We start from the raw sequence: 25259 nt of genomic DNA, 5'->3' as shown, positions 1-25259 counted from the left end.
TGTTCATATGTGAAGAAAAGCTAAACTGGTGCAGATATCTGTCTACACTAGAGGTTTACACCACTGCAGTGACTGCAGTGGATAACCATCTGTAGTCACTTCATCTCAAATATTGTACTGAAACTATAAATCACCCTGCCAATGAAAATAAAAGTTGTTCTAGAGAACTTCTGATGTAAGTATCTGTGAAAATTTGTCATCAGTGAACCTATTAGGAAAAAATCAACAATTCAATACACACATGCTGAATTTTGTTAAAACTCCTACACAGATGCACCCTTTCAGAAGTAAACTGACCTCAGCTTACTGAAACAGTATTTTTCATAACATCAAACTAATACCACAGTATCCACATAGGTTCTCTAATTTCACTTCATAATTGATCTACCTAAGCTATCCTGAGTGTCTCCCTAAATAAATGCAAGTTGTTTACATAACGGCTTGAGTTTGTTGGGGTTTTTTGTTTTTTGAGATACGGCTTCCTACATTTATTATCAAATGGAAGCACATAAAGACTGGAGACCCACATGCATTTTAAACAACTAGAGATGCGAAATTACTCCTTCATAACACTAGCGCTTCACTTGTTGAAAGCTGGTATCATGTATGGAATTATGCTATTCAACATCTTCTCCAACCCAGAGTATTTGAAATACCAATGGTTGTTTGGAATCCTGTCTGCTTGACGGCTGCATCAGGGAAGTGGAAATTCTGGCAGCAACGGTGGCAAATTTAAGGAATATTATGCTACAAAGATAGGCTGGTAAAACAGTAACTTTAGTTGGCATCAGTCAGCTTTATGCAATAGCTTGCTGGATGTGTAGCATTTCAGCTGCTTCCTTGACCTGTCAAATTGAGGGAGGGGAGAAAAGCCAGTATTTTGAAAACGTGATTAAGGTTTATTCTGATAAAAGACTACAGCTTAAGTTAAGCTCTTCCTGCTTAAACAAGGTGAGTGCAATGGAAGTGAGGACTGAAAAGAGGAGGAGATCCTGTGAGGGCATCTGCCACAACAGAAACTAGAAAAAACAGTTCTAAACGTTTCTAATGCTTTACAGTAAATATTTAACAATAAACAGCTCAATTGTTTGGTGTTTATATGTTTAGGAAGGTTTATTTACTTAGTTTTATCAGAGTTTGATGTAAAATGATACTTCTGTGGAACAACACTGCTATTTACATTAAACGGTAAACCCCAATGAAGTGAACCTAAACAAAGCTTCAAACATTGCTTTTTCCTTGAAGCACCCTATAAAATAATAACAAAAGATAGTATTGCTAATTAATCCACAACCAGGTAAAAATTTCCTTCAACTAAAAAAATTGCTTTTAGTTTCTTGTTTCAATCTCAAAATATCTATCTTTATCAGAGCTCTTAATTATATCTACAACAAAACTCAGCATTTTGGGGATTTCTGTGATGATGAGTATCACCAGATACAGAGTTTAGCTCTCAAAACTCAGGTATCTGTATACAGTTATGCAATGGACAGCGCACTAGCACTGCAGAAAAGATCAAACTATCATTATTTTTCTTATTTCAACCATAATTGTACAATTGTTCAACTCTGATATAAAATGGACATATGGACTAATGACAATCCATAACCCGTGTGACATTTATACAACATTTGCATAAATCTGGAGTTGCATTAATCAGGCTAACCATCTGATTAAGTGTGACCCACCCAGCCATATGCTTCCTATAAAAGTGAATTTATTCATTAAGTTTTTAATTTTTATCATCTTTATATACACACCTGTGTTTTTTGGTGACATACTTATCTTTGAACCTTGCCACTTTCTCTCATATGGATAATGTTGAATTTACTTTGTAGCAAAATATAAGTTACTTGTTTGGGACTTTGAAAGCTCTCTTGACCATTTTTTCTTCTTTTTTCCATACATTAGTTAAAAGTAATGGAATTACCAAAGTGTATAGAAGGCTTTCTAAGTCTCACTATATACTTCAATATTCTACTATATACTGACTAGCTCCTTAAACAAAACCACTAAAATCAGAGGCTTCATTTTCCATTATCTGCATCTTGACCATCCTCCTGATCTGAAATCTTTATCCACACCTTACCCTAGCCCTTTTCCCTGTGTTTAATCAGAGGCCTGCTCCAAGGGACAGTTTTAGGAGTAAAAATTCTGTCACCAGCACAACTGCTCAGCAGAGTGTCCTGGGCTACCTTTGCCAATGCAGTGGGTTCGTTCACAGAAGCAGACTATACTGGCAAATGATAACTGTTCAGGCATACAACTGTTCAGGGTGCCACTGTCTGGTGTCCCATCTTGTGGGCTTTTTTTTGCAGCGTACTCTGAAACCTTTGCCATGGATTAAGGCACCATCACAACTATCAGGAAATTTTGATTCACTGCTAAAACTGTCCAGGGCTTAATTAACTGAGCATAAAACTAATGTTTTGCCCCGCCCCCCCCCCCCCAGTCAGACTAGATGTTTATGATCTAGTTAACTGTCTCAATGTATAGCTATTCCTTCTCTAAGCTGTTTTAAGTACAACTTTCTAAGGGCCTGATCTACTTCGCAATTAAATCAACAGAAAGACCAGAAAATTTCAGTAGAATTTTGATTAGGCATAATTTGATATGTCTGAAGCTCTGTAGCTTCATGAAACCTCATGACAACTGTTGCTCCTGTCATGTCTGTTACACAAGCTCTTCAAACGAAACCGTCACCGAACCAAGGCAGTTATTGAAGGGCATTCTATAAGATCAAAAGATGTTTGCCAGAGGAATCAAAGTTTTTCAGAGGGTTTCTTTTTTTTTTTTTTTTGGATTGCAAAGCAGCAGCACAATAAGACTGTTTTTACTAAGGTTCATCTTTTAAGTCATATGGTCCAAGGTAAACAATTCCGGCTAAGGGATTTTCCAGGTGTTAAGTCTATGAGTTCAGGAAGAAGGGAGGAGTGCTCTGCTTCTATTTCAGGCCAATCCTGGGGTCCAAGACAAGTTGAACCACGAATCAACCTAACAGTATCTCAGATGCTCTATGAGAGGAACTGACTGCCTGCAACTTGTGACCAGCTATGTTCAAGATACTAGGAATCACACACATTTTGTAATTAAGCTGCAATAAAGTATCCACTTCTAGATGATCAAATTCTTTTGGAATAGAAAACTGCCATACATAGCTTGAAAACTGCTGCCTTTTGATACAAGAACATCAATACCAACCCTATGCTAGAGTCAGATGAGCACATATAATTAAACTACAGAATCCCCGGTAGTTTGGTGCACGCAGATGTTGTGTAAAGACGGTCTTCTGCACTACTCAAGAACTGACTACAGATAAAAGATTTAAGGAAACCAATGTTATTTATCTGTGATATTCTACATTTTCTTGTATCGGCACTGTGTCAGAACAAATTGAATACAGAAAGGGAAACAGTTAAAGTGAGAGTAACTCGGTCATTTTAAAGGCGCTCTCCACTTAACATGGAGAAGAATGTTGTTTAAAAGCAAATGCATGCTCTGAAATCAGTAAAACTTTGGGATCTTAGCACTTCAGCCAGCATTGGACTCTGCAGGAGCTTTGCAGATGAAATAAATATTTCACTTATGTTCCAGCTTCAGGAACTGATCCACTGCCATTTTAAAACAAAAGGCACCTATTTCTTTGGCACAAGGGGCTGTACCAAAATAAACTTCTTGCAGGACCACCACACTTTCAGCTGTGTTATTGGAATATTGCTTGCTGTTGTTGGTAGTCTGAAGTATGCCTTTGTTGTATTGAAGTTTTATTGCACGAAGGCAACATATATGATTTTGCTAAAAAGTAAAAAATACTGAGCAGATTGAGGAATGGTTTTTCAAAAGTGTATTGGCATAGTTCTGCTTTTATTAAATTGAGTAGTAAAGCTCTTGTTGACTTCAATGGGAACTTACGGAACTTCAGTCTTAGCACAGAAATGTCTTCTGCCAAGATGTATTTTTGTATCCTATATACATAAAATAAATAGAAACCTATTGCTAAATAGGAAAAGATGCTTAGATATGCATTAATTGCCCTAGCTAAAACAGCTATATCATTTGTCATTGAATGAGGAACTGAATGATGCTTGTTTTAAATATATCAGGTGAATACATAACAACCTAGCTGAATTTAACATACCTTTTTAGTTAATGTGCATATGCTTCTTATTAGCAGCCCTATTCCTTGTTCTAGCGCTGAGTTCTGTTGTCACCCTAGACATGTTGAATAGATTCCTAAACAGCTCAATAAATTTGCCCATAACTCATGTTTAGGTTGCTCACTCCCACTCATTTTTTTGGGAGGTAATACATGAATACCTTTATAGATCTGGCCTTTATTGTCCCCAGGCTTTGTTTCCTCACTTACAAAACAGGGACAGAACTGACTTAAAGAGCGATGACATTGGGTTGCTAGGATGTAATGCTGGTAAGGGCTATATAACTACAGATGTTATAATGTATATGTATCATTTTTCTCTGAACACAGCTCCATTTCTTCATAAAAAGTTGCTTTAACCATATCTCAACTATTGTTCAGTAAATGTCAAATAAAATCATCACAAAATAAAGGTTAAGGAGAGGAGAGAATATATGTCCAATAAAACTCCCGTTTTAACACTAAGAATATATTACAAAATCACATTTATAGAGCACTTTTGATTTAAGAACTTCTGTTATTAATTGAGACTACTGGGTTGCATGAGTGTTACAAGTGAGAATTAGAACAGGAGAAACGAGTGAACAATTTGCCCAAAGTAATAGAGGAAGTAACAGATAGGAACAAGACACTGTTCTGACTCTTAACTCCTGGACAATGATGATGCCCCTCAAGGATACACTTGAAGGGAAAGGGAACAAATCAGTTCCTGGTCAGCCTTATTGTTTCTGATACCTTCAAGATGAGCACTTCTACTGCAGTCATTTGAAAAATACCCAGTACATCCTACAAAGCACTGTAACTATATGCCTACAAGGCTTGTTTTATCTTCTTTCTCCATCCACCTACAAATGGCTCATTAGGTCATTTCAGAAAACATTTTTGCTTCTCCCAAGTTACACATAGCCATCTGCTTCTCCAGGGAAAGCCAAGACAGATGTGCAGCTTGCATTCCTGCTCAGGCGTGACAGGGCCATGCAGGCAGGTGCAGGTAGCCCCGAGCAGATGACAGGCAGGTGCACGCGTGCCACTGCTTCCTGACAGCACAGTGGCTCCCTTCCCTCCCTGGGCTACAGCCGCTGTGCACCACAATGCCTGTGGGGACACAGGTCAGCCCTTAAAGGCAGTGTGGAGCAATCCCACTCATGCCAGTCAAACACCACCTCCAGCCTCAGGTACTGCTTGCTCCTTCTAACACACAGTACAATGCAAGGAAATGACAGCTGTTTGTCTTATGAGTAAATGTACACTTTGAACAATGCAAAACCTGGCAGGAAAATGTCAGTTGATGCCAGAAATTAATAATTTCCTTCTCTGTAAAAAGTGTCCCTGACTTTTTCAAAGTTGTCAGTTTGCCTAATCAGTATTTTGGGAGGGTTTTATTACTCTTGCTAGCAAGAGCTACATTTCACCTTCTGCAATATTACTGAGCATGGATTAAAAAGTAACAGTAACTATGTTATCTGAAATTCCAGAGTGTCTTTTACCTTAAACACCCTAAAAGTTCTTTAAGCTATATAAAGGCTGAAAGCAGTTTACAACTGAAACACTGCCACTATTTCCTTGCTGTTGTACACCTAACTAACAGTAAGCTACATAGCAGTAAAGAGGAAAACTCTCAGGAAAGCAGAGTAAACTCATACAGTTAAGAAAAAATGCAAGATCATCTTTCACAAAAAGGAAGACAAATCCCTTGTTTTAACATGCTTACTCAGAAAGATTTTCTCCATAAGCAAATTGCATACAACTAAATAAACGTATTTTTCTCAGAGGTAGAGGGGAGATAGTCATGCTGAGGTAAAAACTATGTGAATTCTGATACTCAAGCTTCTGTCCAATGTAAAAAATGTCCAGGGAAACGTTGGTCTCTAATACTAATGAACATACCCAAATAGGTAAAGAAGAAAATAGGGGGGAAAAAAACCAACAATCTTGCCTGAAAGTTGAATATGCCGGCCTAAGGATATTTCACATGTTTATGAACCAACAGCAGTAAAGAAAATTAGAGTCAGTTGGCCATGCAACAGGAAAAAGAGAACTTGAAATTCTTTAGAATTTCAAAAGATGATGCTGAAAATAGTAACAGATCTAGAGATGGGACTTTCAACAAATACTGTAAACAGTAAGTAACTTAAGCTCCTGAGATACAATCATATTTGCACAGTTGTTTGATCTGTGCAAGTGAGTGCAACACAACTCTCAGTAACAGAATGGGAGACCCATATCCACCGCTTCAAAGTCACTAGAGAAAATAAATATACAGGTTCTGCAGTACAAAGATAGCACACTGAAGTAGGCATGTAGGCCCAAGAGACCAAAGCACAGTCATTAAAAGAAAAACAGAGAGCATGGAAGGCTGAATGCATTCAAACTTAATATACAGATTTAATATAAGCAGGGTTCCTAAAGTGAAACTATTTATTCTCTGAATTTCTTCACTGGAATGTCAAAGGTTTTGCACTACTTTAGCAAAATCAAATGGTCTCTTGGTCTTGATGTCTTCATTTGATGCAACTTATCTTTCATTAATCATTTAATCTTTTTTTGAATGTTTAAAAACAAAACTAATACAGCTACTTTAAGACTTAACTGTTTCTATTTGGACTAATTCACTTAAGGCTATCTTGAGGAGATGAAAAGAAAGCTACATTTCTGAGATTGAAGAGGGCCTGAACCAATCTCAGCTTGAAATCACAGCTCATACTATTGCACTTTTGATCCAGATTAGCCCAAAGCGCTGAGAAAATCTAAAGACGGCAGATGAGAGAATGGGCTGGCAAGCAATGCCAAGATCAGTAAATCACTGCAACCCTCTCCCCACTTACAATCTCACCTATCATTTTAAAAACACTTTTGACAGATCCAGAGTTTGTGAGGATATAAAGCCCTGATTCAGGAAAGCATTTGGGAATGCATTAAGATTCCACTTCAGTTAATACTGAAGTGCATCACAGAAGCAGGTTCTAAATAAGTAACAGAGGTTTATCTAGGAGATCTTTACAATATTCATACTTGTATTTTATGTCTTCCTCAATTCAGTTAGACTTCAGGCAAATATTTCTTAGGAAAAAGTCACACAGACACGATAAATATACATTCAACTGGCTTAATTTTTCCTGGGGTGAAAGAATTTTTTTTTAGCAATTATATTTTGAAAAATGCAGATATCTCACCAAGGCTGTTTGGAGTTTGTCCGAAAGGTATCACATCTAATGGGGTTGACAAATGTGGTTTGGCTTGCCAAATAGGTCAGAATACTGAAAATCTGGTATGTTCAGAGTCAGGGTGGTTTTTGTACTTTTCTGCTTGGGCAGCAATGGAAAATTTTTGAGCTTAAAAGTACCAAATATACTTAACAATACTCTCCTGAAATTTGAGGGACCCTAACTTGGACACAAACTACTGTAAAACATACTGCTTTTTTGCATGAATGTGGCTAAATATCCCTTACAAAAATATTCACAGAAAAATATCTTGTTTAATACTGATATAATAGCATTACCAAGTTAATTTCGCTTCCATGGCACTGCACAGCAGAAAATATTAGGAACTCACATAGCACTGCAATTCTTTCTAAAGCTATTTCTGCCTGTCAAAGTAGTTTGCTGGGTGTTTTTTAATTATTTCAAAAGCTGATTAATATTTGCTAATGTTTTCTGTGAAAGCTTATTAACAATGGAGTTGTAAAGACTTGCTAGGACTTGACTTTTAAGATCTAAAATGACTGTGCTCATTTCAAATCAGTAATCCTTTCTAAATAATTGTTTTTAATAAAGCACTTGAAGAACTAAAGGAGCACATTTTCAGTGTTTGACATTCTTATACCTCATAGACAGCCAAACTGATCCTTTTACAAGTGGCACAAAAGATGTAATTACCCCAAAGCAGATATTTTGGCATAACTGGATATTTTATAGCAGAGCTATAAAGAGCTTACAAATAGTTACAGTGCCATAAATTCCAGCAGAAAGTGCTGTATATGTCCACCCATGCATCTGCTACTTCTGTGAAACATCATTTTGACTGTAGTATGTTATCAAGGGAAATCATTCACTACGGTAAAACAGAACTCTGAAAGCTAGAAGAAAATACATAGGAGAAAAGGGATTCAGATTTTAATAAGTTTGATTCATATTTTCTCACATACATGTCACTTTTAAAACCATTTAAAGCACATTGAAGAGGATGCAAATTTCAACTGACAATTTCCATGTATATTTCCTTTTTAATCAAATTTTCCCAGCTCATCTTTGGCCACAACTTTCAGAAAGTATGTGATTCACAGCATTCCATCTCCAATATATTTTTTTCATATATTCATATATCTGGAGAAATCTTAGAAGAAATGTATTTCTTTTCATAATTCATTGCAACCTCTCCTGTTTGGACAGTATTTTACATGCATTACAGGTGAAAGATGACCTATAACTACACTTGTAAACAACTAGGGCCAGCCCAATAACAGAAACAACACAGCAAGCATGACTGCTAGTGCCTCTTTTTCTCTACAATGGCTGCAAAGTCAGACTGATGGTGCTCTGGGCTTTTTGCCAAAACCACTCACCAGATTGAAATAGAAAGAAGGGAAATAGGCAACCTGGGGTCCAAAATTTAATTCTGACCTTATGTACAAGCTCTATGGGAGGCTTGTGCAAAGCAGATTGTTTATATACCATATAAGGGGGCCACAAGGAAACTAGAAAAAAAACTTAGAGAAAAAGAATGTATAAAAAGCTCTTGCCTATCACGTGCACTTTTTGTATTCTGAAACCATCGATCTTGAAAAATAATGAAATCTGCATGTATAAACATTATGTTATTCTCAGAAAATAAATATTTAATTTGCATTTTAGTTCTACATCCACAGCCTGCTTGCTTTCAGCCTGAGACAAACCATAGTTTTTATGGCTTTAACCCATTTTATTTAAAGCACGGATATTTCTGTTTCATGAATTTGCGGGTTTATGGATCTCATTAACTATGAAATATGGATCAGAAAGCAGATTTGGAAGTGAAGAACAGAAAGATCTCTTCACCATATGAGAAGAAGCTCTATTTGCTTTTTCTCTCATACTTCACAGTGGAAGTTAAATTTTCTTCTGCTAAAACACATTTGCTAATGGACTCTTCTGCAGAATCAGAGCCAAATTATTTTGATCAAATCACAGTATTCTTCATAGAATTGTTTACAAGTAGTAAACTTTTTCTACATTTAAAATAATATAGTGTTAAGTCCAAAATTGCAAGTCATCTAACATTTCCATAACATTTTGTAGATTCTAAATAGGTTTAATCTAACCTCCTTGAAAGCTTTGTTATTAAGCTGTTTCTAGGCATCATGTTTAACTTCTCGGTGGAGAAGAAATATTACAGTAAACAGATTAAATTCTGTTTTCCTATTATAAAGCCCAGAAATTAAACTTATCTCTGTATCAGTCTAATTCATTGCACTTGTATCTACTACTAATTTTAAAAATAAATACCTAGAAAAGTAAGCTATTAAATACCTACTAATAACATATTTAATACCTATTAAAATAACATGAGTTAGCAGGGTAACACTGAATTTTGTTAAAACTATTAAATAAGCACAGTAATGAGTAAAAACAGCATTAGATATTCTGGGATGGAATCTTGAAAATGAGAGTTGCTTGAATTACAATTCTCAGAATACTTGCATTATTGATCAATGATTATTTTTAGAGTATTTATATAAGGTATTCTATCAGTTTAGTCTCCTGCCCTTCTGTGAAGAATCTCACAAGACAGTGCTAGGTTTATCTACACATCATAATTTCAGAAGCACTGATATGAGAAACAATCCACCTTTTACCCTTCTTGTTGTGAGATCAACCTCAAACAGCTCTTCTAATTACTACTTCTACTACCACAAAATTACAGGTGGCTTACATATGAAGAAAAAAGAAAGTATGTGTATGGCAACTAATACAACCCAGAATCATCTTTTGATGTAGCTTGACAAGTCAGAGATATCCACCAGAGACAGCAACTATTTTCCACTGGGAGATCCAAGGCATCAAAATACATGATTTTAAGATAATGGGGGGAAGTTTTGAAACTGTTATTCACCTGTTTACAACCTCAGAAGGGAAAGAGGCCAAAATCTTTCTTCACTGTTCTCTTCAGAGAGTCAATTGATTCTGGCTCTAACTACTACCAAAGGCACTACTATGAATTTCAATAGAAAAAGACAAGAAAGTGCTCTATAAATGACAAGAAATACGGAAATTTCAACTGCATTATGTGAGCCTTTTCTTGGTCTTTTGTGCAGCAGAAGGAATTATACATCAGTTCATGAAGTGCTTATATGAGCAGCAGGGTGATGTAACTTTGAAAAGTACCTGCCCAAGTACCCATAACTGAACTCCATCATCATACTCTCCAGTTTGGCAGAGCACGTGATAGAGTGTTAATACAAACCCCATGCTTCATGTAGTTCTGTGTCAGCTATTGAAGGACAGTACCTGATCTGCCTTAAGGTCTGCAGGAAAAAGTTACAAAATTCTGTGAACGATTCTGAATTAGCAGAGTGACTGCTTTTAAGCATTATGCATCAATCTTATGCATTTTGATGCAATGTTAAGTACAGGCATACCTCGTTTTATTGTGCTTCGCTTTATTGCACTTTGCAGATATTGTGTTTTATTTTTTTACAAATTGAAGGTTTGTGGCAACCCTGCATCAAGCAAGTCTATCGGCGCCATTTTTCAAACAGCATGTGCTCACTTTGTGTCTCTCTGTCACATTTTGGTAATTCTTGCAATATTTCAAACTTTTCCATTACTATTATTATCTGTTATGGTGATCTGTGATCTTTGATGTTACTATTGTAATTGTTTTGGGGCGCCACAAACCGTGCCCATATAAGACAGGGAACTTAATCAATAAACGTTGCATGTGTTCTGACTGCTCCACTGACCGGCCGTTCCCCCGTCTCTCTCCCTCTCCTCGGGCCTCCCTATTCTCTGAGACACAGCGATATGGAAATTAGGGCAATTAATAACCCTACACTGGCCTCTAAGTGTTCAAGTGAAAGGAAGAGTCTCATGTCTCTCATTTGAAATTAAAAGCTAGAAATGATGAAGCTTAATGAGGAAGGCATGTCGAAAGCCGAGACAGGCCAAAAGCTCGGCCTCTTGCGCCAGTTAGCCATGCTGTGCATGCAAAGGAAAAGGTCTTGAAGGAAATTCAAAGTGCTACTCCAGTGAACACACAAATGATAAGAAAGCGAAACAGCCTTCTTGCTGATATGGAGAAAGTTTTAGGGGTCTGGATAGAAGATCAGACCGGCCACAACATTCCCTTAAGCCAAAGCCTCATCCAGAGCAAGGCCCTAACTCTCTTCAATTCTATGAAGGCTGAGAGAGGTGAGGAAGCTGCAGAAGAAAAGTTTGAAGCTAGCAGAGGTTGGTTCATGAGGTTTCAGGAAAGAAGCTGTCTCCATAACAAAGTGCAAGGTGAAGCAGCAAGTGCTGATGTAGAAGCTGCAGCAAGTTATCCAGAAGATCCAGCTAAGAGAATTGAGGAAGGTGGCTACACTAAACAACAGAATTTCAATGTAGACGAAACAGCCTTATCTTGGAAGAAGATGCCATCTAGGACTTTCATAGCTAGAGAGGAGAAGTCAATGCCTGGCTTCAAAGCTTCAAAGGACAGGCTGACAGCAAGAGAACTAGAATTAGAAATGGAGCCTGAAGACGTGACTGAATTGCTGCAATCTCATGATAAACTTTAACAGATGAGGAGTTGCTTTTTAAGAATGAGCAAAGGAAGTGGTTTCTTGAGATGGAATCTACTCCTGGTGAAGATGCTGTGAACATTGTTGAAATGACAACAAAGGATTTAGAATATTACAACAACTTAGTTGATAAAGCAGCGGCAGGGTTTGAGAGGACTGACTCCAATTTGGAAAGAAGTTCTATTGTGGGTAAAATGCTATCAAACAGCATTGCATGCTACAGAGAAATCCTTCATGAAAGGAAGAGTCAATCAATGCTGCAAACTTCATTGCTGTCTTATTTTAAGAAATTGCCACAGCCACCCCAACCTTCAGCAACCACCACCCTGATCAGTCAGCAGCCATCAACATCAAGGCAAGATCATCCATCAGCAAAAATATTATGACCCGCTGAAGACTCAGATGATGGTTAGCAACTTTTAGCAATAAAGTATTTTTTAGTTAGGGTACATACATTGTTTTTTTATACATAATGCTATTGCACACTTAACGGACTACAGTATAGTGTAAACATAATTTTTATATGCACCGGGAAACCAAAAAATGTGTGTGATTTGCTTTATTGCAATATTTGCTTTATTGCGGTGGTCTGGAACCAAACCTGCAATATCTCCGAGGTATGCCTGTATCCTAAACTCAGTTTTATAATCCCACAGAACCACAACCTAAATGAAGCACATAAAGACATCTAATTCAAACAGAATTAACTTCCGAGCACTTTAGAAACTTACATAAAAGTATCTGTAAGCACACTTTCAAACAAAATATGTCAACACTTCACGCTTATGCTTGGCTTCCTTTATGCTTTTACTGAATGACTGCCACATCAGACTTGAAAAAATAATGATATTCTCCATGTTCTGCACACCATTATGTGCAATATGTCTTCTGCACAGGAATAAATCCTCTATTTTTGTTTTTTGTCATATTACCTTCATCTCATCACTTCCTTTTTGTTACAAATACCTAACATTTGATTGCCTATAGAACAAATCTGTGATGAATTCAGAAGAAATTAATATGAGGTTGGATTTAATCTGTTCAAATAATTCAAATAATGAAACTGGAACCACACCATCTTGGGAATTTTGGTCCCCATGCACTATAAAACAATGAACAATACAGAAGTGGCTAATTTACCTTTCTATCAATAAAAAGGACTTTTAAAACTGTAACATGGCCTGTTCAAAGTAACAGAGAATCCCCTGGAAATATAAACAAGATTTTCAGAATGAGGATAGAATAAGGTTCCACCCATTTCTAACCCTTTCCCCCTTACTTTTAAGTAGACCCACAGCTCAAATAGTGAAACACAAAAAATACCCTATTTACCACTAAACAGGGACTTGGATTTTAAGTGATTAATCAGTAACTAAGACATGCGATTTGTCTGTGCTGTTCACTGCCAACGTTTCAAATACTGTCTGCCGTTATTAGCTTGGAAGTACTCTTGCATAGTTAGATATGCAAGAGAAACCTTTTAGGTGATCCCACTGCAATAACCATCTAAGAAACTGTTTTTCCATGTGTGGATTTAAGAAGAAAGGAAAGAGAAAAACACATATATTTGCTTTAATAAAAAATGTAACCCCTGCCAAATAATTGACAGTCAGGAAACCTGGATCTTAACAATTAAGTGAGAAGAGTCACCAAAATAATTTATTCAAATAAAAGACCATAAAACAAAATGTAATAATACTCCTACGTGCTATTTATGCAAAGAGTCCAAAGCAGTTTAAAAACATTTATAAATTAAATCTCACAGGCCACCTTGGTTACAAGGTAAGCACTGTGACAACCATTTTGCAAATGAAAATACTGAGGTATTGAAATAATAAGAATTTGCCAAAACCATACTGAAAGCCAATGGCACAACTGTATAAGCAGACCCAAGAATTCCTCCATCCTTTAGTCTCCTGAACATGCAGCATATGGAAATGAATGTGATTTTCTTCTGCAAGGATCAGTCCACAGTACAGAAGACCAATGCTGCAATACACAATTCTTAATCATTGTCAATATCTTCAAATATTTTTTCAAAACCTACTACAATCTGGTCCCAGATCTAATGGCAAATTCTAGAAAGCCTTATAAATGTTAGATAATTTTTATTGATATACTATTATTATTAATATATCACAAGATGATCTTTACTTAATTTAATTGATTGCTCATATAGGCAGTCTACCCCTCTACCTGATTCCACAAACATCCATGATTACACAATTCATACGTTTTCTACCGTCTTAAGTTTTCATTCCCTGCCACCCCTTTAGTAATAAAAACAAATAAATATTATATCCTACTTCTAACACTGTGCTGGAAGTTTGAGCCACAAATCATAAAATCCAAGCGATTAAACTAGTTCACACCAACATGGAAAAAAAACAGAACAGTTCTTTGTTATTCAATATTACAGGACATAATGATCCAAAAGAAGGTCTTCACAATAGCAGGCAATATTAGGTAACAAGCCATTTTTTCTCCAGATAGGTTTATGCTTTCCCACAAGTAGTAATATCAAACTTTATTCAATGAAGTGATTTTCACACAACTTATGTTCTGAAACACTATCCGTCTTCAGGAAAAAAGAATGAAGAAATGTTGCAAGACAGGATTCGGCATTAAAATTTTCCATCGGCTAGAAGTCAGGAAGTCAAGTCAGGAAGAAACCTGAGATTGTAATTCCCTCACCCTAGGACTCCAACCATTAGAAAATGTCCCTTCCATTTTAATTTTTTTACATAATTAACACATGTAAAATTCATACAAGCTGTAGCACATTAAGAGTCTATATATTTACTGTGACCCTCAATTCCCATATCTGAAAAAATTTAATGCAGAAGAATTCCCCAAAAGAAAATTGTATTTAATTTATCCCAAAGTTACCATGAATATTTTATATTACTAAATTATTCCAGTCAATACCTGCAAATCTGCCAGTTGAGCAGCTGCCTTCCCTTTGAGGCAGAGAATGAGAGCCACAAATGCATTTAAGTCCTCCAGAGAGAGGCTGTTGACCTAAAATGGAGATGAAAAATAACACATTACCTGCAAGCTCTGAGGAAAACCTTTCTGAAAATTGGCCCCTCTTCAGGGGCCCCATTTTTATTTCAAACCAGCTGTCACCTTTGTGTAGATAGCAACAAGAGAGGTTTACTAAACCTGTAAACTTTATACAATGTAGTAACAGAAATGTAACTTTCACCTACAGCGCAATTCTTAATACTGTTGTGTCCTAAAAAGGCAACTCAAAAACAGCTTGCAAGTACTACAGTGAAGAAATGCCTACAACATAGCAGAACAGCCAAATAATGTGAGAAAGATCAGCATGTCAAAAAACTTCTTTCAAATACTTTATTTAGTATCCTAACCAGGTGAATTATCCCACTTCCATTGTCAGATCTCTTCCAAAACTGTAACAGCTCAAAACAAATGTTTCAATTCCCCCTTTCTTTGGAGACTCCAGTTTGCTCTCTGATCTCATTCACTCCTTTACTCCATTTTTAAAGACAGAACTATTATTTTGTTATTTTCTCACTATTTTTATTCTTAAATTGGAGGACATTTGAGCAGTACCCTCATTGAAAAGATTACTTTTCAAATCAGCACTTTTTGTTTATGCAGTTAAGCTTTGCTTGTTGGGATTTTTTTCTCCCTTTCAAAAATTTGTCTGAACTTTTACATTAAATAAATACAAATTTTGATGAAGCCAGATGGGCTGATCAATATGCTTGTTCTTGCAAAAAAACTATGTTTTAGGTTACATTAGACGATAAGTAACAGAATTGTTAACAAGTTTATTTCTCTATCAGATGAGCATCTAAATGATGCTAGCCTGCTTCAAGGAAACCTAAAATTCTCAGCTTCAATCACCTTTGGGGCTACTATCCATCTTCACTCTCTAATACAAATGTAAGGTGTAAGTATAAAGTATGGACAAGAATTAGGTGACAGTTAGACAAGCATTGCTTTTTCGGCTATAAAATAAATGGAAGCAGTACTGCCAGCTCACTGTATGGTTGCTGACACTTACTCTTGCTCTCATGTTTTCCTCTTAAACGTACCAAGAAAACAAACGGACAAGATTAGAGACCTAATCAAAGTTAAAAACAATCCAGCAGTGAAAAACATTTTAATCCAAATCAGTTCCCTAGTCTGGTTCACAGGGTATATTGTAGCAGAAGAGAATCAGAAAAATAGGACAGGCGCTGCTGAAATTGGCACTGTCATGAAAAAACTTCTAGCAAACTAAGCCCTTTGCATGATCTCTCTGCTATTCTTCTTACTGAAGACATGAGCTGCAAAACTATTATTCTCTTGTTTTTTTTAAACATTAGCCATCGGATAAGAACTTCTGAAGATCGTATCCCTATAAGTTTTTTTTTATTTTACTAATATGCTGTGATCGAGGCTCAGTAAATCCCCATTTCTGTAGGTGTTCTATCTTGCTATCCCTCTTCTTAATTCTACTAAAAAAACCCTTCTCAGATAATTTGGTAACCATGGCATAAAAGGGTATAGAGGATAGCATGATAAAATAAATGAAACAGTCAAAATAGAACATATCCAAATAAAAAAAAAACACCTAAAGGATGTGTTTAAAACTAAGTATGTGGTATGTATCCTGTGGAATTGAAACCATAGGACATGAGATTATGTTTAATGAGTTTCATCTTCAAAATTTTTTCCACTAATATTCTGCTATACAAAGGTTAAAAAAAAAAAAAGTAGCTATTGACCATCTGTAGAAGTCCCATACAAACTTCCACAGTGCACCGTCTAAGTTTGAGCAAACATATATGAAGGGAAAGGAGAGAAAAAGTTAGAGAGAACTTGTGTTCATGTATCACACATCAATACAAATCTGTCATTGCAAAATGAGAGGTCTGAACAGGCAAATCATGAAAGAGAAAATGCTATTCAGTGTAAGAAAAGGTGCAACGAGAGCTCATTAAATTAGATAAAGGCATTGTAATTTTCTTATCCTCATAGAGGAAAATCTGCTTATGCAATCACCATTTGAAAGGTGGCAAGTATAGACAATGTATCAAATATCTAAGAAAAATGTAAATAATGAATGAATACTGTATTTAATCTTGCATTCCTTTTTACTACAATTGAAGTAGTCTGTAGGCTGCCAAATGTTTGGAATTATAACAGAACTACTACCTAATGATTCCCTGTTACTCAGAACTTAATGAGCACAGCCATATCCTCAATTCTGGCTTGAAACCGAGTAGCTTCACAAGTGGTGTGAAAAAGTAGTGAGAGCTGACTAAATATTTATATTGTCTGTTTGCACAGCCTGCATAGTCACCTGTGGGGTTTGGGCGGGGGTGTGTGTGTCTTCTTTTGATGACATGAAGGAAACACAGAAAGAGGAGCTTTAATTTGCAGACAGGTCCCAAAAGGGGAGGGGGGGGGCAAATCCCTCAATTGACACTGTCTGTTAAACTGCCCAAGGGGCTTTGTCATGAGCATGTGAAAGTTATGACGTATTATTAAAAAACTACAACTATTTCTTAAACAGGATGACGCATGTTAAATGGAGTAATTAAAAATACTGTAATGCAGTACTATTATATTTGATCAATTATGCCTACAGTAAAGATTAAGAGAAAAGTCAGGAACAGGCTAGTAAGAAACAGTTTACTAGAGGCAGAAGGCTACAGAAAGTGCAACCATTCAAGTTACCTGCAGGATGAGATACGCCAGCAAGCAGCAGAATCCTGCAACAGGTGCTTCCAGAGCTTGGAGCTCTTCCATCATGTCCTGAAGGCAAAAGCATGCCAGAAATGTACTATACCGTTGCTTTTCCACATCAGGTCCTTTGGCAAACCACAGTGTTTTCAAATTAGGTGTTCCACCTACAAAAGAAATCCATTATTTTACCTTGGCAGCAGCAAGATAAAACATGCCTTCCTCATTAAAATCTGAAAGGAACCAATGGATCCGCTCTTGGAACTTGCGAGGACCACAAAGTGAAAATGAAATGAATTTGACAAAAACTGGCATTCAAGAAAAAATTAACAACAAAAGGCCTGTAACCTAAACAACTTGTATTGACTACAGTGATGTTTAACACAGTGGGCTGAATTCAGTTGTTACAACAGCATAGACAAGTTCAAGACAGGAGGCATTCACCCCTTGCAAGAACAAAGTTTGTCTAAAATTGTGTCCTCCCCCTTGAGGACTCAGAGCATTATTAAAGTGAGATTAGAGTCATCATAAAATAGTAATTCAAAAGGAAAAAAAAATATCTGTATCTTCACCCTTCCTCCTACAGTTGACATATCTGGGCTCGTTGAAAGATCCTGGCACTGGCTTCCTCATCACTGCCTACTTTAAGAAACAAACTGGCCACTTACGGCATTTGCTGGCAAAGCCAGCACTCACTCTCCACAGAGCACTCTGCAAGCATGACTCCTCTGCAGGAGGTCCACTAGCAAATCTGGGAACAAAAAAATCAAGGCTATCTAGTATTTTGTATTCCCTAGGCTACAGTATGAAACATTATGGCAAACACTCGCAAAAGAATTGTCATCGGTTACATATAATATATCTTCTGGGGCTTTTCTAAAGTATCATTCACCAACGTATCTAAATTTAAGTCTTAATACTTTCTCCATGTTGCCATCTCCCAACCTGTGATGTGTGAACAAATATAAGATTTGCTCCCCATCTAAATTACATTTAATCCTTTATCAAAATAAACACTAATGAGAGTAAAATGACAGAACAGCTAGCCAGTTATGCTTAAGAATCCCAATTAAAGATAGAATCCTACTGTAAAACACTGCTGCTTCTGTAGTTAAATAAAAAGAGGTGTGAATTTTAAATGTGGACTAATTAAGCTACATTTGTTAACACCTTTTCTTGTTTAGTGACATGCAGCAGCTGTAGTCCACAGTTAGGACCACTTGGTGATAATAAATGGTTAAAGTGACAAGGCGCTGAGATCTACATAGATGATGTTTATTTAGCACAGAAAGCCCATTAACCAAATGGTACTAATTCTACAGAGAGGGTGAAACTAAAAAGCAAGTTCTCTAGCATTTTCTTTCTTCATTTCCCTGGTGGATGTTTGTTTTATTATTTTTACAACTAACTTTCCCACCAAAAGTTGCAACTATGTAAAGAACTACTTGCAATCCTACCAAAGAATCTGGAAGTTTCTAATCTTATTTTGTAGGGAAATATATATATTAAAAAAAATACTGGAAGATTGATTTGGGTTAGAAATGCAGGTTAGTGATATCACAGTTACTGGCAGTGAGAGGGTCAGTATAGAGAGCACGATAAAACTCAGATTACTGTTTTTGGTACTGGTAAGTACTGCATTAGGGAAAAAAGAACAGAAGAGACTGACTTCCAGGAAGGAAAACAACGAAAACATACATAAAAACAAAACAAAGACAACTTTTCCTATCAAGGCTAAGCAACTTTAAAGCATGAGACAATTTTTACAAGCGTAAAAACAACTAGTTTTGATATCTACTGCTTTCCAGAAGGTTCCTGATCAGCGGCATATGAAGAGATACTCCAAGTGTCAGATAAAGGAAAGTATTCTCTTCCATCTGTACAATTTTTTCTTTGAAGGAACTGCCTCCAGGGGTGTACCTAATAATAGAAATTTTTCTTTCTGCAGAGTAATACTACTAACTGCAGCAACAATGCAGACAATCTTGCTGGATGAAAAATAAACATTTTTTAAAATGCACAGTGTCACCTTCACTAGCTTTTCTTCCAATTAACCTTCAAACAAGCACAATGAAAATGTACATATCTATATTGAAAGAGCTCAACAAAAAATTCAAACAATCTCTTCTATAAACAGTTTCTTATGCTTTCAGAAACAACATCTACTTGTGCCTGGGAAAAAGAGGTACTGAAGAATTATGAGTTATTTGGTCTGGGAAAGAAAACTTGACACTATCTCCTTTTGGTTGATATGGTCCAAAGGCAGTATTTTCACACAAGGATCTCAGTGCATTCTACAAGTAATTAAATTTCATGTCATACCCAAGAGTTAGCTGTTATATTAACCCTTAAATGAAAGATAAATACAATGAAGAAATAAATACACTGAAATTTAATGACCCTCCCAGGACAATACGTACAGTCAACAACAGAGCTAAGATTCATATACAGTAGACCTAAAGAATAGTTCTCTGTTCCAGTTACATGCTCTGGTTACATCTGTACTACATATTTTAACAGCAATTAGAAAACATTCCTGAAAGAAAGTTTATTTGGATAGGGAGGAGAAATAACTTACTTTCTGGACATTTCTGAATATTTACTAGCTTCACTTCAAAAAAAACAAAACGAAGTAACAGAAGGGATAGACACAGAACAAAACACTTCATCTCCACTCTACTCTACTCTAATCTACATTTTCACTCTAAAGATTACTCATGAGAACATTATCTATCCTATTTGGGTTGTAGCAACCAGGAGTTCCTATGAATTACAGGGAGAGAGCCAAACACTGCGTACACTTATGGTTATCCTCAATATGCACAAAACTGTGTGAAAAACTGTATTCAGGAGTATGTACGTAGTCCTTATGCCCTCCTAGGGGGAGGGCATCACAAAGACCTCCAAGGATATGTCAAGAGGTAGTGCTTTTCTAAACCCCCAAATGGATAGCCAACAAGTGAAAGAAAAATCATTGATCAATTTATTTTCTTTTAATGCATACATGTAAATACATGATCATATGGAAAGCATCCTGAAAAACAAGAGCACTTCAAGTAAATATATAAATATTGATTTAACTTGGTCAACTTCATTAACTGACTTATCAATATGCAGTGTAGGCAAAAACTGTGGAATGCATTAATACTGTGATAACATTAAATTCTATGCTTATACAAAGGAGATCCTCACATTCATACCAACCTAAGTCAGGTAATCATACTGTACATAGATATTCATGTATAATATTGATTGTTCATATCTGTTTGAAGTAATACTGACTACCAAATTTTCATTTTATAACAACTGTAATAGAACTTAAACATTTCACTGCTCAACATTAACGTGTCAACAATCTTGGCCAATTTTAAAGATGCCATAAACTCAAATGGCAATTAAATCTGAACATCAAAGAAACATTCAGAAGACAGTAAGTTGAAAATGAGTGTACTCATGACACGTCCCTGTAAGATACAGTCATCAGAAGACTGAAAGTATATCCAGACTCCTGCAGTATGAGATTTGCATGCACTTCAGCTACAATATCCTACACATTTTCAGAAATAAAATGAAAAGCAGAATCCATACATTTCCAGTATAGATTATAAGACTTCCTCCTGCTCCATAATAAACCACACGCATGCTAAACACATCATATCAAACAGATCAGCTATGCTCACAAGATAAGGATGTTAAATAGCATTTTCTTAGATCACAGATCTTCTAACAAAGTTAATTTCTCAGAGATGTTTTTATCAGCTTTTCAAATGGTGTTCCGTCAATGTGTGGGAAACATCAAGATCACACTCATTCCAATGAAATGGAACATTCCGGAAAGGAGAGAGGGAGAGAAAGACAGAGAAAGTGCCTGCATGTGCTAAGTCAGAAGACTCTGTCTTGAGAAAAATGAGTAGGCATAACACACACAATATTTTCAATATATTTTAAACTACTACCTTGTAGCCTTTAGGATTCAATGCTCCTTAAAAAAAAAAAAAATCTAACATTCAGTCTATCACCTGCAAGCTTTTCAGATGGAAGACAGTTCTACTGTTTCATACACAAAAAAGACTTGCATGTTTTAGTGGGAATTTTTTTTTTTAAGATCAATGAGAAATTTCTAATATTTATAGTGATGTAGATTACAGTTCAAAATTCACATCACATACTCTTTCTTCAGACGTTTCAATCCAAATCAACTTCAACAGTCAAGATTTCCCATATATTCTCAGTACATTTCTAAAATAGTATGATGATGGAGTTACCATTTTTCCCCCAAAAGACAAAAAAGGACTCTCCCAGATTAATTGCACCTGTGATTTTTCAAATAACTGTTAACATTTCTTTTCATTTTTTGAGTAACCTGATCCTGATTGATGGTTTTGAACTCTAACTTCCTAACAACTTCTTTAAATTTAGCTCTAAGAAAGATTCCTGTCTGAAAAATGTGATGCGCTGCTGAGAACCTTATTTGGTGAATTACAAAGTCATGCAGTGGAAAATAAAAGATGCATGAGCGAATGTAAGGCATACAAATATGGACTGCAAAAATTTTAGAAAAATATTTGTTCACTGAAGGAATGACAACAGAGCACTAAAAATACACACTAGAAGTCCTCCTCCCCTTTTTTAATAGTCTGCTAGAACAGCCTTTCATTATTGAGTTAGTAAAGATTATGGCTGAGAAGATGCCATTTTTATAAACTCCTGTTATGTAGCTGCTATAAACAAACTTACAGTGATTTTAAATCCTGTTTATTGTCAATATGAAGGTAGGTTCTGTGTGCAGCATGTTTGCAGAGTAGAACCAGAGAACATGACATTAAGTAGATTCCTCTTCAGAAAAGGAAGGAATTTCCTTCCCTGCCTGGGAAGGAAAATTGCACAACAGTAAATATACTATATCTGACATGCAAACTGAAATGTAACTGCATCAGAAGCAAACATAGCTGAGGGACCATGAGGAGTGAAGATTCAATAATATGGCCCCAGTGTAGGGTGCTCACATCTGGCCAGGACTTTGAGTTCCTACTCAGGTGATGACTCCATGCTCCTACTGCTCTCTTGCTGTCTGAAGGCAAGCTGAGCTAACTCAAAACTAGATTAGGTATGTTTACTCCTACTGTAATCAAACCCCTGCTCTTTAAGTAGATCACCTAAGCGGGAGTGCTTGGAACAGAATTTGAGGCTACATTTGGGGTAGTTTTGTATTTTCTTGTAACACACATAGGTATGGTTTATGCTTTGTTGCACTTTTTCTTTTGTTTGATAAATGCATTTTCCCATATACTGGAGCATTGTATGCTGAAATAAAACAGTTCTACAGGAGAGACCAATCAATTTTTACCCCACGTATTCATATCCATTTGGAAAATTTCACAGCAATTTCACGATATCATCAAGTTAATTAGATAATCACTCTCCCAATAACAGATCATGTGTAATGGACAGTGAAACTACTGTCTATGATATGAAAGCAAGTTTGTACATTGTTTACATAACTCAATTCTTCCCAAACACAGCTCCTTTCGAAAGGACTTTGAAAAGGCTGCTACCTAAAAATCAACAATTTTTCCTTCATCCTTGAATTTGAAGACTCTCATTAAACATGTAAGTTTCAAACATTAAGATAAACATATAATCTTAAGATACATCAATAAATGCAATTTACTATAACCCTAGAAAATTAGAATCAAATAGGTTTTAAATCAATCTCTAGCAAAAAAAGCAAAGCAAAGCATCAACTTCATATAATGTTCAGAACAAAGAAGTGAAGGGATTTAGACTAGACCAGAACAAGGACTGCTGCCAAAAACTCTGGGTAGTGCACGAAAAACTGCTAGTGAATACTCTCAAATTCAATTAGATAATCATTTTTCCTAACGAGATATCAATGGTAGTGTATATCAACAGAACTAATATATTTCATATGAAAGACTAAAAACATTTGAGCTCCTGATCCACCTGTTAATGGATGGATGGACAGAGAGATGACGACGAGAGTAAAGACAGAGGGGTTATGAATACAACAGCACGGACAAATTAGTAAGGTAACTGCTTTTATGAATTCCCTCTGAAATACAAAACCGATGTGGAACCTTTTACTTCCTATCATAAACTGGTATAGCATGATACAATTTAGTGATAAAAAGATTATTGACATATACTTTAGTTAAAAGATTGGGCCCTGTGTAAGATATTTGCTTACAAATGAAAGACATTCCTCATAATACTGAATCTTGTAAGATGTTCATGAATGTGTCCTTTACTAAAGGAAAAGAGAACTAACAGAAGACTGAAGTAAATTCAGTAAGAATATCCAAAACAGTTGATGCTTAAGACAGTAGAAGAGACTTTACAGACACAGATAACCTAATTATTTTTTCACTGAAAGTTAGATAAAATGAACATTTTTTATTTTCTCCTCCAATCCTGTTGACAGATTTTCCTCAAACAGCACAATAGAAGAATTTTAATATGGCCCTGCACACCACTTAGCCTGGCCTTGGGACAGTGTTTAGAACTCTTAAAGAATTGTTTGCTTTTTAGAACTGATGTTTGAATTAGCATTGGGTTTAAGGAGACACAGTAATAATGTAGTTCAAAGCTGAATCCTATTACAAATACACAGGACAATTAGACGCAATTACAGACATGCAGAAATTCCAACTTTAGCTCCTTGTTCTTCACAGTCATTTTGGATTCCATATCAAATGCCTAATGATGGATTTTATAACCTGGTTTTAGTGACATCATTATATCAGTTCCGATTTCAATACATATTTTATTTCTACCTGGAACAGGAGGCTGTATAGGTTGTACCAGCTCTGGTTGCTGTAGTGGATTTCCAAAATAGACAAACCACTCTTTTACCAAAGGATAGGCTCCATCTAAAAAAAAGACAGAACTGGGTCAATAAATCAAATACACGTATTGACATTAGTGTAAAAGTTGGAAGCACTGCTGGTCAGGATTCTAAAGTAATAGAAAGCACTTCATAATGACTTGTTTGCTTAGCTTCTTTAAAAACAAACCAAGAAAAATTAGTTTTAGCATATGACAAATCATCAGAACAAATGAATAGAGTTGGAATTATGTACTATAAACATAAGTTTGGAGTTGGGAATTGCAGCCAAAAATATAAGCACAAGAGTGTGGAAAGCATTCTAAAATGGCTTTCAGCCAATTTTAGGCCCTCCCATTCTGAGGCAGCTCAGGCAGCTGCAGAGGCATCTAGTGTAGCGTAGGGACCTGCATGAGCTCCCTCAGCTTCTTAGGGGTGTCCCACTGTCACATGGGCAGCCAGTCTTTAATATAATCCTCCTCCCAACTTGCCCTGATATTTCCTGTGTCAGGGTTTGAGACAAAATCTTTACTGGAGGCCTTGATGGCTATCTATTTGAAAGCTGACAGCAATGGAGTCATCCCACAGTCAGATGCAGAGCTTTTAGAGCCCTTTTACATTGTTCCAGACCTTTTATCTGGTATAAAGGGATTGTGTATGCATAATAGCTCAAGTGGCTTCCTACATTTCCAACCCCACCCCCCTGCAAGTAAACATTAAGGTATCTATTAACTTAGAAGTTTCGCTACCTGAGCCACACTCTCCCCATCCCAAATTGCCTTTAAAACTCAGCTCCC

The 25259-nt window shown here is 36.3% G+C and overlaps 1 protein-coding gene across 1 annotated transcript in view; it reads right to left on the bottom strand.

The window, feature by feature from the left end:
- The window catches only part of FAM120B (family with sequence similarity 120 member B), a 68279-nt gene that overhangs the window by 32363 nt on the left and 10657 nt on the right, over positions 1-25259 (bottom strand). The window contains exons 4-6 of the mRNA XM_013946116.2: positions 24413-24508; positions 17613-17785; positions 14844-14936 (exon numbers count right to left, since the gene is read on the bottom strand). Of these exons, the coding sequence (XP_013801570.2) occupies positions 14844-14936; positions 17613-17785; positions 24413-24508 (362 nt within the window). The remainder of the gene's footprint in view (positions 1-14843; positions 14937-17612; positions 17786-24412; positions 24509-25259) is intronic.

This window comes from Apteryx mantelli, chromosome 3 (genome assembly GCF_036417845.1).
Source record: "Apteryx mantelli isolate bAptMan1 chromosome 3, bAptMan1.hap1, whole genome shotgun sequence".
Taxonomy (NCBI): domain Eukaryota; kingdom Metazoa; phylum Chordata; class Aves; order Apterygiformes; family Apterygidae; genus Apteryx; species Apteryx mantelli.
The sequence above is the reverse complement of the archived record's forward strand: the minus strand, read 5'-3'. Positions and strand labels throughout refer to the sequence as shown.